A 13,613-nucleotide genomic window follows, 5' to 3' on the forward strand; every position below is an offset into this window, starting at 1 on the left:
AAGAACGAAAGATGAAAATTTTCAAGGCTCAAAAACACAAGTAAAAAATATCATTTTTGTAATCATCAAGTACATAAATTCAAATTCAAACCTTTTTTATCACGTCTCGATAAGAATTTTAGTCATGTTTTATTCTAAAACATATTTTTTTAATTGTTATTGAGGAAGGTTTCTTATGGGAAGACGGGCATTAACAACTAAAAAACAATGTTTCAGAATGAAATAAGTCCAAAAGACTTATCAAGAACTGATAGAATAAGGTTTGAACTTGACTTTAGGTACTTCGTAATTAAATTTCAAAAATGAAATTTTATACTTATGTTTTTGAGCCTTGAAAATCGTCATCTTTCGTTCTTTTTTCAGTTTTAATTTGTTTATAACTAGAAAACGATCAACTTTAGAGAAAAACTACAAAACAACTTTTTTATTTAGAATGACCCAAAAAATCTGAAATATTATCTGCTTGGGTCGAAAATTTTTGTTTAAAATTTATAAAAAATGTCAGTTTTTAATTATTGATTAATTATAGTTAGAACAAGATTAGATCGGGCAACCCTTGTTTTTTGTAATTGTTAACATGCCAAATTACATATCCAATAATTTTTATCCATTAAACAGATCGGTGCAAATCGACCTAATATCGTATCTTAGACTAAAAAAAACTTCGAGAAAGCGTTTGGTAGCATAGAAAACTGGACGCTTAAAACAAAGACTAAATAAAGTCAGAGTAGAGTGACTAGACCATAATACACTGAACTTGTGACAAAGTATAGAAATATCACAACAGTTTCTGAAACAAGTAAGTTAAGAGAGAAAGATACGATATTTCCACCACTTTTTTCATACGCATTTGAACGATATAGCGGAAAAAGTAGAACAAAAATGCATTAACATTTGAGGACAAACATAAATTTATTTATGGCAAGAAATAACTTATAGTATTATCATCAACAACATTAACGGAATTCTTGAAATGATCGAAGAAGTAGAAATATCTGCAGACTTATTGTAGATTGTCCTAATGGTAGGGGAGCAAAGTATGCTAAATGTGCAGTCACTCGAGCGCTTTGGGGACCTATTGGGTTGTGAAGAGTAGGTCCTAAAACCAAAAAAAGTTAAGTAAAGTTTTCCATTTTAGTGGGCGCTTGCCATTTTTTAATTTAATTTTCCATTTCCAACAATCGTTTTTTCCGATTATAACGCCATCTATCCATAATTCGAAAAAATGTTTCGAATAAAAGTTACTTATTTTTACGTAAGGAATCCAAATCTGCAATAAAAATGAGGGCTCCTATTTAAGATTTTTAAGTCACCCCCCACCCCACCTTCGTGGGGGTCATGTTTGGTGCCATTCGATAGATTTTTCAAAAATATTGAATAAATGTATTTTACAGTTTTCCGATCTGATGTTCATTTAGCGAAATATCGCGGGATTCGTATTTAAAATATTAAATTTACCCCCCACCCCTCTCCGTGGAAAGTCGTGTTTAGTATCATTCGATAGCTTTTTAAAAAATATTGAGCACATGTTTTTTAGTATTTCGATCTGTCACTCATTTAGCGAAATATTCGCTTTTTTCTTGTGAAACTTTGGGCCTCACCCATTTCCTTACGCCCGGCTCAATCGTCAGATTTTTTAAATATACACTCTTTTGCATGTACTTAACTTACCTTATCTTAATCTGACAATTTCGAGTATTTTTAAGGATAGATTTTTTTTCGGACTCCTCTTAACGAACTCCCCTGTGTTAAGAGCTAATATATGGTAGAGATACATCTGCAGGGTACTAGGTTTCTCCCCATATGATAATCTGACGCGCTCGAGTAACTGCAAAAATCCCCGCTTGGGCTCCCCTACCATAACAACATTAACTAAAGACACAAACACTCAATACCTGGCAATATATCACAATTTTAGGACCTAATTGCTATTTTAAAAACTTATCTAACTATCCAAAGGACATTAATATCCTTAACAAATTATAAAAAGTTTTATGGTAGGGGAGCCCAAGCGAGGATTTTTGCAGTTACTCGAGCGCGTCAGATTATCACATGGGGAGAAACCTTGTACCCTGTGAATGTACCTCTACCATATATTGGCTCTTAATACAGGGGAATTCGTTAAGGGGGGGTCCGAAAAAAAATCTGTTCTTAGAAAAACTGGAAATCGCCAGATTAAATAAGGTAACTTACCTGCAATAAGTACATGCAAAACAGTGTATATTTCAAAAATGTGACGATTTGAGTAAGGAAATGTGTGAGTCACAAATTTTCACACAAAAAAGCGAATATTTGGCGCAATGTACGTCAGATCTAAAAACTAAAAAATACGTGTTCAATATTTTTCAAAAATCTATCGAATACTACCAAACACGACTCTCCACGGAGAGGGGTGGGAGGTAAATTTAAAATTTTAAAGGAACGCAACTCATAAATATTGGCAATATGATTTTAAAGTCTTCTACTTTAAAATGTATAATATATGTCTGAATTGCCGATATAATAAATGAGTCAGATTAAATAAATTATTAGAAGAATTTTTACTAAGCAACAACATTTTTATTTAATTCATTAATATTTTTTGTATTTTGACAACGGCATACGATTAGGATGTCGAAACGTTAATAAAATCATTTTTTTAGTTAAATTGTGGCTTATTTCCCATTAAAAATAGTTATTTACAAAAGTTTTAAAAGGTCATTCTTGGTAAGTTTTCCTTTAACACATGTTGTTTGACAAAAAAATTGTGTTTGTATTGTGCATGTTACCATGGAAACGGCGATCATGTGTATGGAAAAAAGGCAATGGCCGACTTTTTTCACTGCGTGAGAAATATTTCGTTTTGAATGTACGTAAGTAGTGAGAGAAGTGGCATATTTTATAGCATCCATAGAAAAAGTTATTAACAAACCTTTTTTCCGATTATTACGTATAGATAATTGATAAGTATGAACTTTTATAACGGCAAATGAAAATAGAATAAAGTAAGCATAAAGTGATAAAAAGACAAAATAAATGATAAAAAGACAAATAAATGAATTATAGAAAAATCGAAAGATGAACAAACAAAAAATTCAAGAAAACAACAATAATATGAAGATTAAAAGTGGAATGATCTGATTGTAATGTGGAAGATTGGTATAGAAAACAAACCTAAAAGATTAGAAGACACTTTAGTGCATTAAGAAAAAACTACGGTATGAGATACATTAAAGAGAAGCACTAAAGGAGAGCGCAGCATCAAATATGAAGATGAAAAAAGGATTAATTTATTAGTAGAATAAAAACAAGACAATCATGCACGTTTTTTACTGTAGAATGTAGAAGATTTCTTATTAAATTGTGATAAGTGATAAAAAATATGGACTTTTACAAAGGCAAATGTTGATAGAGTAAAGAAAGTACAAAGTTCTACGGCAAGTTTAATGCTAAATAGAAAAGGAAATAGGTCAAACCGGCAACAGGTGTATGTTCCCAAAAACTGATAGTGTGTAAAAAATATTTATTAAAACCAGCTAAGCACTTTCGGCATAGCACATGCTATCACCAGAGCTTCCTATAAAAAACATTAAGTGAAGAGATTTTTTATAAAAATGCAATGATACAAAAAACTTACGTATTATAGGTATTAAAGCCTCATAGAAGAGTAATTGTTGACAAACAACATATGTGTATTAAAATTAAAACCCTTAAATCCTTAAATGTGTTAAAGCACATCTGATGTGAAATTTAATACTTATAAGTGTTTTTAACCCTAGAGCAGAGGCATAGTCTTGTATCAATTTAATTTTAATAGTTTGTTTGTCAACAATTACTTTTTATGAGGTTTTTATACCTATAAGAAGAAAGTTTTTTCTATCATTGTATTTTCATAAAAAAATCTCGTAACTTAATGTTTTTTATAAAAAGCTCTGATGATGGCCTGTGCTATGCCGAAAGTACTTAGCTGCTCTTAATAAATATTTTTTACACACATCAGTTTTTGAGAACATACGCCTGTTGCCTGTTTGACCTATTTAGAAGTATGTACACTGTACACGTCATATTAGTAGGAAATTTACCGGTAAAATATTGCAAAACCTCTAAATTTTAAAGAACCGCTTGGATTAACATGAAATTTGGCATACACATAGCTAACAAGTCAAAGAAAAAAAGTGATATTGTGCCGATATGTGCTCTTGCCCCAGGGGTGTTTTTCACCCCTTCTTGGGGGTGAAAAAATATTCGTCCAAAGTAAGTCCGGAAATGGATAAACTGACTAATTTTAAGTAACTTTTGTTCTATAGAGTTTTTTCACTAAGTCAATACTGTTCGAGATATTTGCCAGTGAATATGTTCATTTTTTTAACAAAATAACCAAGCTTTTAGACGGTTTTTCGCAAATAACTCAAATAGTAAGTATTTTGTCGAAAAAACGTTATTAGCAAAAATATAGCCTGTAAAAAATTTTAAAAAATGGTGTATATATCACGGCTCCATACCTAGTACAAGCAGAGTTATAGCTAATTAAAAATAGGTTCATATTCGTTAAATTCCAAATGGAATACTTTAACGTGAAATAACCAAAAATGAAGAACATTTTGGGAAAAACTCATTTCACCTCATTTAAAGTGTTTAAAAAAAGCTTCATTTTTGTTTTATAAAAAAAATTTCTAGTTTCAAAAGTAAACAAGTTACGCTCAAAATAAAGTTAGTCCTTTTTTTTTGGTAAAAAAATTGGGAAAATCACCCCTAATTAGTATCTCAAATGAACTTAATCGTTAGGACTTCACAAGTTTCTGGACTCGTGTATATATTGTTTATATGATCTGTAAGTTTCATCGGTTCAAAGTCCTTATTTTTGAAAGGGCTGTAGTTGAAAGGGGTTGAACAAGTCACTGATCACGAATGTATGTAAATTTAGAAACACCAAATCTTAATCAATTTTTGTCTAAAAAAAAAACAAAAAAATACATGATATTCAGAAAAGCAATGTTGACTTTTTTGTTTTCCGAGATTTTTGGTATCTCTAACAATTTTTAAGTTATTTTGAAAAAAAACATATTTTTCAAAATTAAAATTTTTAAAAATTTTACTTTAAAACCAAATTTTTTCAAAAATAAGCACTTTGAATCGATGAAACTTACAGATCATATAAACACAAAATTAGTAAAATAATTTGTGGAGCGGTAACGATTAATTTCACTTGCTAATTAGGGGGTGGTCTTCCCGATTTTTTTTGCCAAAACAAAAGGGACCAACATTATTTTGAGAGTAACTTGCTTAAATTTAATGCTAGGAACTTTTTATAAAAACAGAAATAAAGGTTTTTTAAATACTTTAAAAAAGTTATAATGGGTTTTCTCCAAAAAGTGCTTAATTTTTTGGATATCTCACTTCGAAATAGTCTATTTGAAATTTGGTGAATATGAATCTACTTTTCATTGGCTATAACTCTGGTTCTACAAGATTCAGAGACCTAACGCGTACACCATTTTTTTTTTACTTTTTTACAGGCTATATTTTTGCTAAGAACGTTTTTTTCGACAAAACACTTAGTTTTTGAGTTATTTGCGAGAAACCGTCTAAAAATCTAGTTATTTTGTTGTGCACATATTGACTCGCAAATAACTCGAAAGTGTTGACTTGGCGAAAAAGATCTATAGCACAAAAGTTACTTAAAATTAGTCAGTTTATCCATTTCCGGACTTACTTTGGACATATGTTTTCACCCCCAAGAGGGGGTGAAAGTCACCCCCAGGGCAAAAGCACACATTGGTACAATATCACTTTTTTTCTTTGATATGAAAGCTATGCGTATGCCAAATTTCATGTCAATCCAAGTGGTTCTTTAAAATTTAGAGCAAAAACCGTGAAATAATGTACTACGAATATATTAGTCCAGGGCGCATCTGTTTTGAGATGGACGTTGAGAGGTGACTCAAATTTTTTTGCAGAAATTGCTTGAAAATAAATCAAATAATAATATTTGAGTTATCCTCCCTCTCAAAAAGCTCCGGAACATTGTTTAAATAATCAAAATGTCAAAAAATGAAGGAAAAATTCGATTTTATTCTTCGTTTTTTGATTATAACTTTAAAAGTATTCATTTCCGAGAAAAGTTGTACTAACGTAAAAGTTGCGTAATTAAATTTCCTACAATATAGAATTAGTTAAAAGTTTTAAAAATAATCACCCTAGTTGCAAAATAGCAATAATTGCGAAAAAAACATACAAAATCAAGTATTGGCATTTTACGTTTTTCAACCATTTATGCTACACTTAGGACCTTCATATTTCACTCAGAAAAACTTTATGATACAGTAAAACAATACTGTAAATTTCATTAAGATCGGTTTAATATATTTTGCAAAATAAATTTCGCAATCCAGCTTTCGCAAAAAAAATTCATTTTTTTCAAAATGTTACAAGACCGAAAATAAAGCAGATAACAAGTTGAATTTTTTGCTTATAAAAGTGTACTGTAACTTTCATTTGCAATTTGCAAAATTAAAATCGATTAATTACCACGGCGTCAGGAAATTTTTTAAATAAACATTAATTTTTGGTGCTACGCTCAGGACAGCGGTGTTCGATTCACACAAGTTGATTTCCACCAAAATTTCTTCCAATCTTTATCTAATATATTATTTTCTTACTCTATATTTTGTTGTATTTTAATATTTTAATTCCACACAAATCAAACTAATTGTATTATTGTTTGTGAAATATTGTTTAAACAATTGCATATATTTAAAAATAATAAACTTTTATTCTCTAAGTTAAAATATATGAACAAAGAAAGTTTTTGCTAATAAAAGTGTTATTTCAAGGATAAAGTATGTGTTTTTATTTTGCAATAAACAAATTTATTTATTTACATCGAAATGTAATAAAAATTAAAATGTATCAATCATTATCAAAGGTCATTAGAATGACCAATGAGAGCAAACTATCCGCTGTCCTGCGCGTAGCACCAATAATTAATGTTTATTTAAAAAAATTCCTGACGTCGTGGTGTTAATCGATTTTAATTCTGCAAAATTGCAAATGAAAGGTACAGTACATTTCTATAAGCAAAAAAATTCAACTTGCTATCTGCTTTATTTTCAATCCTGTAATATTTTGAAAAAATGATTTTTTTTGCGAAAGCTGGATTGCGAAATTTATTTTGCAAAACTTATTGAACTCATCTTAATGAAATTTATCGTATTATTTTACTGTATCATAAAGTTTTTCTGGGTGAAATATGAAGGTCCTAAGTGTAGCATAAATGGTTTAGAAACATAAAATGCGAATACTTGTTTTTGTATGGTTTTTTCGCAATCATTGCTATTTTGTAACAAGGGTGACTATTTTTTAAATTTTTAACTAATTCTATATTGTAGGAAATTTATATACGCAACTTTTATATTAGTACAACTTTTCTCGGAAATGAATACTTTTAAAGTTATAATCAAAAAACGAAGAAAAAAATCGAATTTTTCCTTGATTTTTTGACATTTTGATTATTTAAACAATGTTTCGGACCTTTTTGAGAGGGAGGATAACTCAAATATTATTATTTGATTTATTTTTAAGCAATTTCTGCAAAAAAAATTGAGTCACCTCTCAACGTCCAAATGTACTAATATTTTTAGAGATGCGCCCTGGTCTATATAGACTTTTACAAGAAAAGTAAATGACAAGTAAATGAATTATAGAAAAAAAAACGAGGTGTGGTATGGAGTGTCGGAAGAGAAGAAAAGCAAAACTAAAGTAGATATTCAACAAAACGACATTAGATATAAAAACTAAAAAAATATAATACTCTAAATTATATATAAAGGATAAGAAGACATTTCAGTGGATTAGAGAAAAAACTAAAGTATGACATGTCGAAAAGGAAATAAAAACAATAAACAACATCAGATATGAAGATGAAAAATGGAATTATTTATTAGTACAATAAAAACAATTTTAATCGTGTTATAAAAAAGATATTCATAAAAGTTTTTTGCAGTAGAAAATCGAGTAAGTAAAATCGCTTAAGTCTTACACTTTTTATAACATAGACGTACCTAACACGATAGATAGAAATATGCTTCATTGTCACTGAAAATTTTACAATTTTATGGACAGAGTCAAAAAAATAACAATAAAAAATACAATTTTTCGAAATTAGATAAATCGTCAATTTAAAAAATACAAGTTAATAAAGTAAAACAAAATTAAAACCAATATATTGCAAAATTAATATAAATTGCAAATTGAACATATAACTTAATAAAATACAAACATAGAAACTAATAAGTTTAAGCTGCTGTATATGACACCTAAATATAGATAAATAATAATATATACTTTAGTTACTTGTACATTACTATAATTTCTTAGTTAGTCATTAAGAAATTCCTCTATTGAATAACCTCTTTACTAATTCAGAGGACGGGATCGGTAAATAGATATCAAAAGATGAATCTCTGGTGGAGTAGTGATGATGAGGCCTTGCTGGAAAGACATGCAAGTGTTTACGAATTAAGCAAACAGTTTCTAAAGTATGTAAGGATCGAAGGGTTAATATTTCGTGATGTTTGAAATAACTTCTGCAATATGTTGTTCTTCTGAGGCCAAACAGATATCTTATTGCTCTTTTTTGTAATTTAAAAATATATATGAGAAATTTTCTATAAGAAAATGCAAATAGTTTATACCAACATAAAAACATAAGTATTTCAGAAACTAGATTATTAGCTTCACGGCAAAATATGAGAAGCACCTGCAGAAAAACTTTGGATATGTATTGTATGTAGTTAGTTTAGGGTCAATTTTTAGATTCAAACAAATATCCGTTCTAGTTTAACATTGTTATTAAATATATTTAAATAAATTATTCTAAAGAAGCTATTAGTAGTCGACAGATGCAGTTTACTACCAATAAAACACACCTACCTTCATTGCGTTTTCACTAAAGTTGAACTGAATTTTGCGCGGCCTGAAAAATGTTATATAGCTGAACTTGGACCTTGCAATATTGCGTTTTGTGATCAACCGAAGAATTCTTAATTCCTTGAATTCGCCATCAAGCCAATAAAAGTGGTTTCGCCTATATATCACTTATTAGGTAATATGTACAACTCGTTTAATAAAAAAGTGATATATGCGAACACTTGCAAGTTGACTTGCATTTTCAGTTCAGTTTTATTTTTTTATTTTGGTGAATTCATACCCGATGTGCTGCAAAAATAAAGTTTCTATTGGTTTTTTACAATTTTCTTAAATATTTAATTTTCTTTAATGTTGCTATAATTAAAGTGAAATAATTTGATTATATTATACTTTTATCAATAACAATTAGGTTATTCATTATGTATTTTAGAAAGGAACTACAACGTTAATGGGGTTTTATTGTTTCATATAGTCAATGAACCTCTCAATATGAAAAAACGACGGAGTGCTACCATTTAAAGGGGTGCGTTTTTGAGAAATAGTCCCTTGGCACAGGGCGAATTAGGGTGAGTTCTATGCACATTTGGTGCAAACACGTCTTTTGCGATGGAGATATAATTATATGCATTGCTTCAGAGAAAAAACTTCCATCCGTTTTCTTTAAAATGACGTTTGGTATAAGTCCCTACGATTTATAGTTTCCAAATTATGATTTTTCAAACTTCGCCTTTCAAACTCACAGCTATTTTGGGACTTTTTCCTTGTTACTTCGCAAACATTGTTCTGTAACTTTTTTCTACACAGCTTTAGGTTTATGCAGTGTTACATTTAGTCTAAGAGCTGGGAGCGGATTTTGTGCGTGATAAGTAATATGGAAAAACTATACGTGGATATGTTGAATTGATTGTGTACATGACTTTCACCAACGGCCGGAAACCAGAGTGGGGGCCGAGGGTAGTTAAAAGGGGTCAAAGTCGCGGTTTTTATTATTTTTTTTTTTATGACGCTCATGATCGAAATAGTGCACCAAAATTTGGGAATAAGTAGGTCATGACGTAAATAAGTAAACTCTTCAGGAGTGGAGCGATGCGTGGCCGACAAAGAAGTGAGGCAGGGGTGAATATAAAAAAATGTAAGGGGTTTCTTGCGACGTTCGTGACTGAGATAGTGCACCAAAATTTGGGAATACGTAGACCATGACATAACTAAGTAATATCCCCAGAGGCGGAAACCAGAGTGGCGGACGAGGGTAGTTATAAGGGGTAAAATTCGCGGTTTTTATTATTTTTTTTTGTGGCGCTCATGATAGAGATAGTGCACCAAAATTTGGGAGTAAGTAGGTTATTATGTAACTCAGTAAAATCTCCAGGGGCGGAACTCTGCTTAGGGTACAAAGGGGTGGTAGACAGGGGTGCGTATAAAAATATATGGGGGTTTTTTGCCGTTAGTGATCGAGATGCACCAAAATTTGGGAATAAATAGATCATGGCATTACTAAGTAAAATCTCCAGGGGCGGAACGCTGCGTGGGGGACAAATGTTGTGCAGGTCACAAAAATAATACACTCTGCGATTTTGACCCCTTAAAACTACCCTCATCCCCAACTCTGGTTTTCGGCTCTGGGGATTTTACTTAGCTAAGTCATTTTCTACTTATTCCCAAATTTTGGTGCACTATCTCAATCTAGAACGTCGCAAAAAACACCTTATATTTTTTATATTTACACCTACCCCCCCCCCTTTATCGGCCACGCATCGTTCCACCCCTGGAGATTATACTTAGTTACTTCATGACCTACTTATTCCCAAATTTTGGTGCACTATCTCGATCATGGGCGTCACAAAAAAAATAATAAAAACGGCGACTTTGACCCCTTATAACTACCCTCGTCCCCCACCTCGGGTTTCCGGCTCTGAGGATTTTACTTAGTTATGTCATGGTCTACTTATTCCCTGGTTTTGGTGCACTCTCTCAATCACGAACGTCGCAAAAAACCCATTATATTTTTTGTATTCACCCCTGCCCCACCCCTTTGTCGGCCAGGCAGCGTGCTACCCCTGGAGATTTTACTTAGCTACTTCATGACCTACTTATTCCCAAATTTTGGTGCACTATCTCGATCATGAGCGTCACAAAAAATAATAATAAAAACGGCGACTTTGATTCCTTATAACTACCCTCGTACCCCACTCTGGTTTCCGGCTCTGGGGATTTTACTTAGTAATGTCATGGTCTACTTATTTCCAAATTTTGGTCCACTATTTCATTCACGAACGTCGCAAAAAACCCTTTATATTTTTTATATTCACCCCTACCACCACCCCTTTGTCGGCCACGCAGCGTTCCGCCCCTAGAGATTTTACTTAGTTACGTCATGACCTACTTATTCCCAAATTTTGGGGCACACTCTCGATCATGAGCGTCACAAAGAAATATAATAAAAACCGCGATTTTGACCCCTTATAACTACCCTCGACCCCCACTCTGGTTTCCGGCCGTTGGTGAAAGTCATGTACACAACTAATTCAACATATTCCCGTATAGTTTTTTCATATTACTTATCACGCACATAATCCGCTTCTATTTCTCCGACTAATTTAATAGGAATAAAAGTCAATTATCTTTAAAATAGTCTATCGTAAAAGGCTGTATGACTATTGTTAAGCAAGATATGATTTTTCAAATTTGTATACTTTTAATGATTTTTGATATATTTTACGATTGTTTTTAAATTTCTCATTATGTATACCTTTTTTTATCGAATATTTAGGTATATACGTTGTCCAATAAGAAAGAAAGCTTATTTTCTTTACGTTAAAATGGCGTATTGTAAAAATCTCTAGGACCATTTTTAAACAAGATATCTTCTTCTTAACGTGCCCTATCAAGTCCCCTTGACGTTGGCGATTAACATGGCGAAACTGTCTCTATCTCGAGCTATTCTAAATAGGTATTCTGCTTTCTTTATTCCTGTCCACTCACGGATATTCTTCAACCAAGAAGCCTGCTTTCTACCAATTCCTCTGCGTCCTTCGATTTTACACATCATAATAAGTTGAAGAATATTATACCGGTCTCCCCTTACTACGTGTCCAAAATAGGCCATCTTTCTATATTTGATATTATCAAGCAGCTCGCGGGTAGCATTTGCTCTCTTAAGGACTGCCACATTTGTCAGCATAGCCGTCCATGGTATTTTCAGTATACGTCTGTGCAGCCACATTTCAAAGGCCTCCAAACGGTTAATGGTGGATATTTTTAATGTCCATGCTTCGACACCATACAAGAGGACTTACCAAATGTAGCATTTAATCATGCGCTTTCGAAGTTGAAGTTGCAAGGTATCATTAGAGAAGAATGAGCTCATTTTTAAAAATGTCGTGCGGGCTATCTCGATTCTACATTTTATCTCTTTATCTGGATCTAGTTGTTCAGTAATATGGCAACAAAGATATTTAAAACTGGGTACTCTTTGAATTATATGACCATCAACATATAACCGTGAATCTTGATGGGCCAAACGGCTAAATACCATGTATTTTGTTTTTGAACAGTTTATATTTAGGCCAAACTCTCTTCCCACTGTGTCAATGGCATTTAAAAGGTGTTGTAATCCATTTATATCATCACTTAAAATAACTGTATCGTCTGCATATCTAATTTTATTTATCAGAATTTCATTAACTTTCACACCCCATTCCAAACTATGCAGCGCTTCCTTAAATATTATATCTGAATATAAATTGAATAACAGTGGGGACACTATACAACCCTGTCTGACACCTCTTTGTATTTTGCATATTTCTGTTGATTTTCGATTTATGCAAGCTGTCGCTGTTTGACGCCAGTATAATTTTTCTATGATTCGTACATCTTGACTATCAACTCCTTTATCCTTTAATATTTTAATTAATTTGTGATGTTGTACTCGATCAAAAGCCTTCTCATAGTCAATAAATACAGCAAAGACACCTTTCCTTTGATCTCGGCATTTCTGCAATAACACATTTAGTGCAAAGAGTGCGTCCCGGGTTCCCAGTCCATTTCTGAAGCCAAATTGTGTTTCATCCTGGTCTTCTTCACATTTATCTCTGATTCTACTGTGAATGATACGTAGAAATTTTCAAAGTGTGGCTCTTAAGGCTTATCATTCTATAATCGCTACAGTTTTTTGGACGTTGTTTTTTTGGTAGGGTTATGAATTCGGACTTTAACCAATCTTCAGGGATATCACCAGTCGAATAAACATCATTGAAAAGTTTGACTAGTATTCCAATGTTTTCCTCATTTATGAGCTTTAACATTTCTGTAGGTATGTTGTCGGGACTTTTTTGTTTTTTGTCTGTAGGCTTTCTTGTTTTTTGCCAATTTTATAGCATGTAGTATTTCTGATTTCAGTATTTTTGGTCCTTCACCTTCATCTAAAGTCTCCAGTTCTTCGGGTCTATCATCATTATACAGTTCATTTATATAATTATACCAGGTAGTTCGAATTTCGTGTTCGTCTATTATCATTTTTCCCGACGAATCGGTTATAGTATGTGGAGTTTTCTTATGATAAAGGCCAGCTACTTCTCTAACTTTTTTAAACATATTAAACGTATCATGTTTTTCATTCAACTTTTCTAATTCCTTGCATTTATCCTCCATCCATTTTTCTTTAGCTACCTTTATCTTTTGTTTAATCAGTATCTGTTTTTCTTTGT

General features: G+C 31.8%; 1 protein-coding gene across 1 annotated transcript in view; it reads right to left on the bottom strand.

Annotated features, from left to right (window-relative positions):
- LOC126881080 (protein suex-1-like) overlaps window positions 1-9,007 on the bottom strand; it is a 41,040-nt gene extending 32,033 nt beyond the window's left edge. The window contains exon 1 of the mRNA XM_050645119.1: window positions 8,911-9,007. Coding sequence (XP_050501076.1) covers window positions 8,911-8,916 — 6 coding nt within the window. The 5' untranslated portion in view covers window positions 8,917-9,007. The remainder of the gene's footprint in view (window positions 1-8,910) is intronic.
- Window positions 9,008-13,613: the final 4,606 nt, after the last annotated feature.

Source organism: Diabrotica virgifera, chromosome 1 (assembly GCF_917563875.1).
Source record: "Diabrotica virgifera virgifera chromosome 1, PGI_DIABVI_V3a".
Taxonomy (NCBI): Eukaryota; Metazoa; Arthropoda; class Insecta; order Coleoptera; family Chrysomelidae; genus Diabrotica; species Diabrotica virgifera.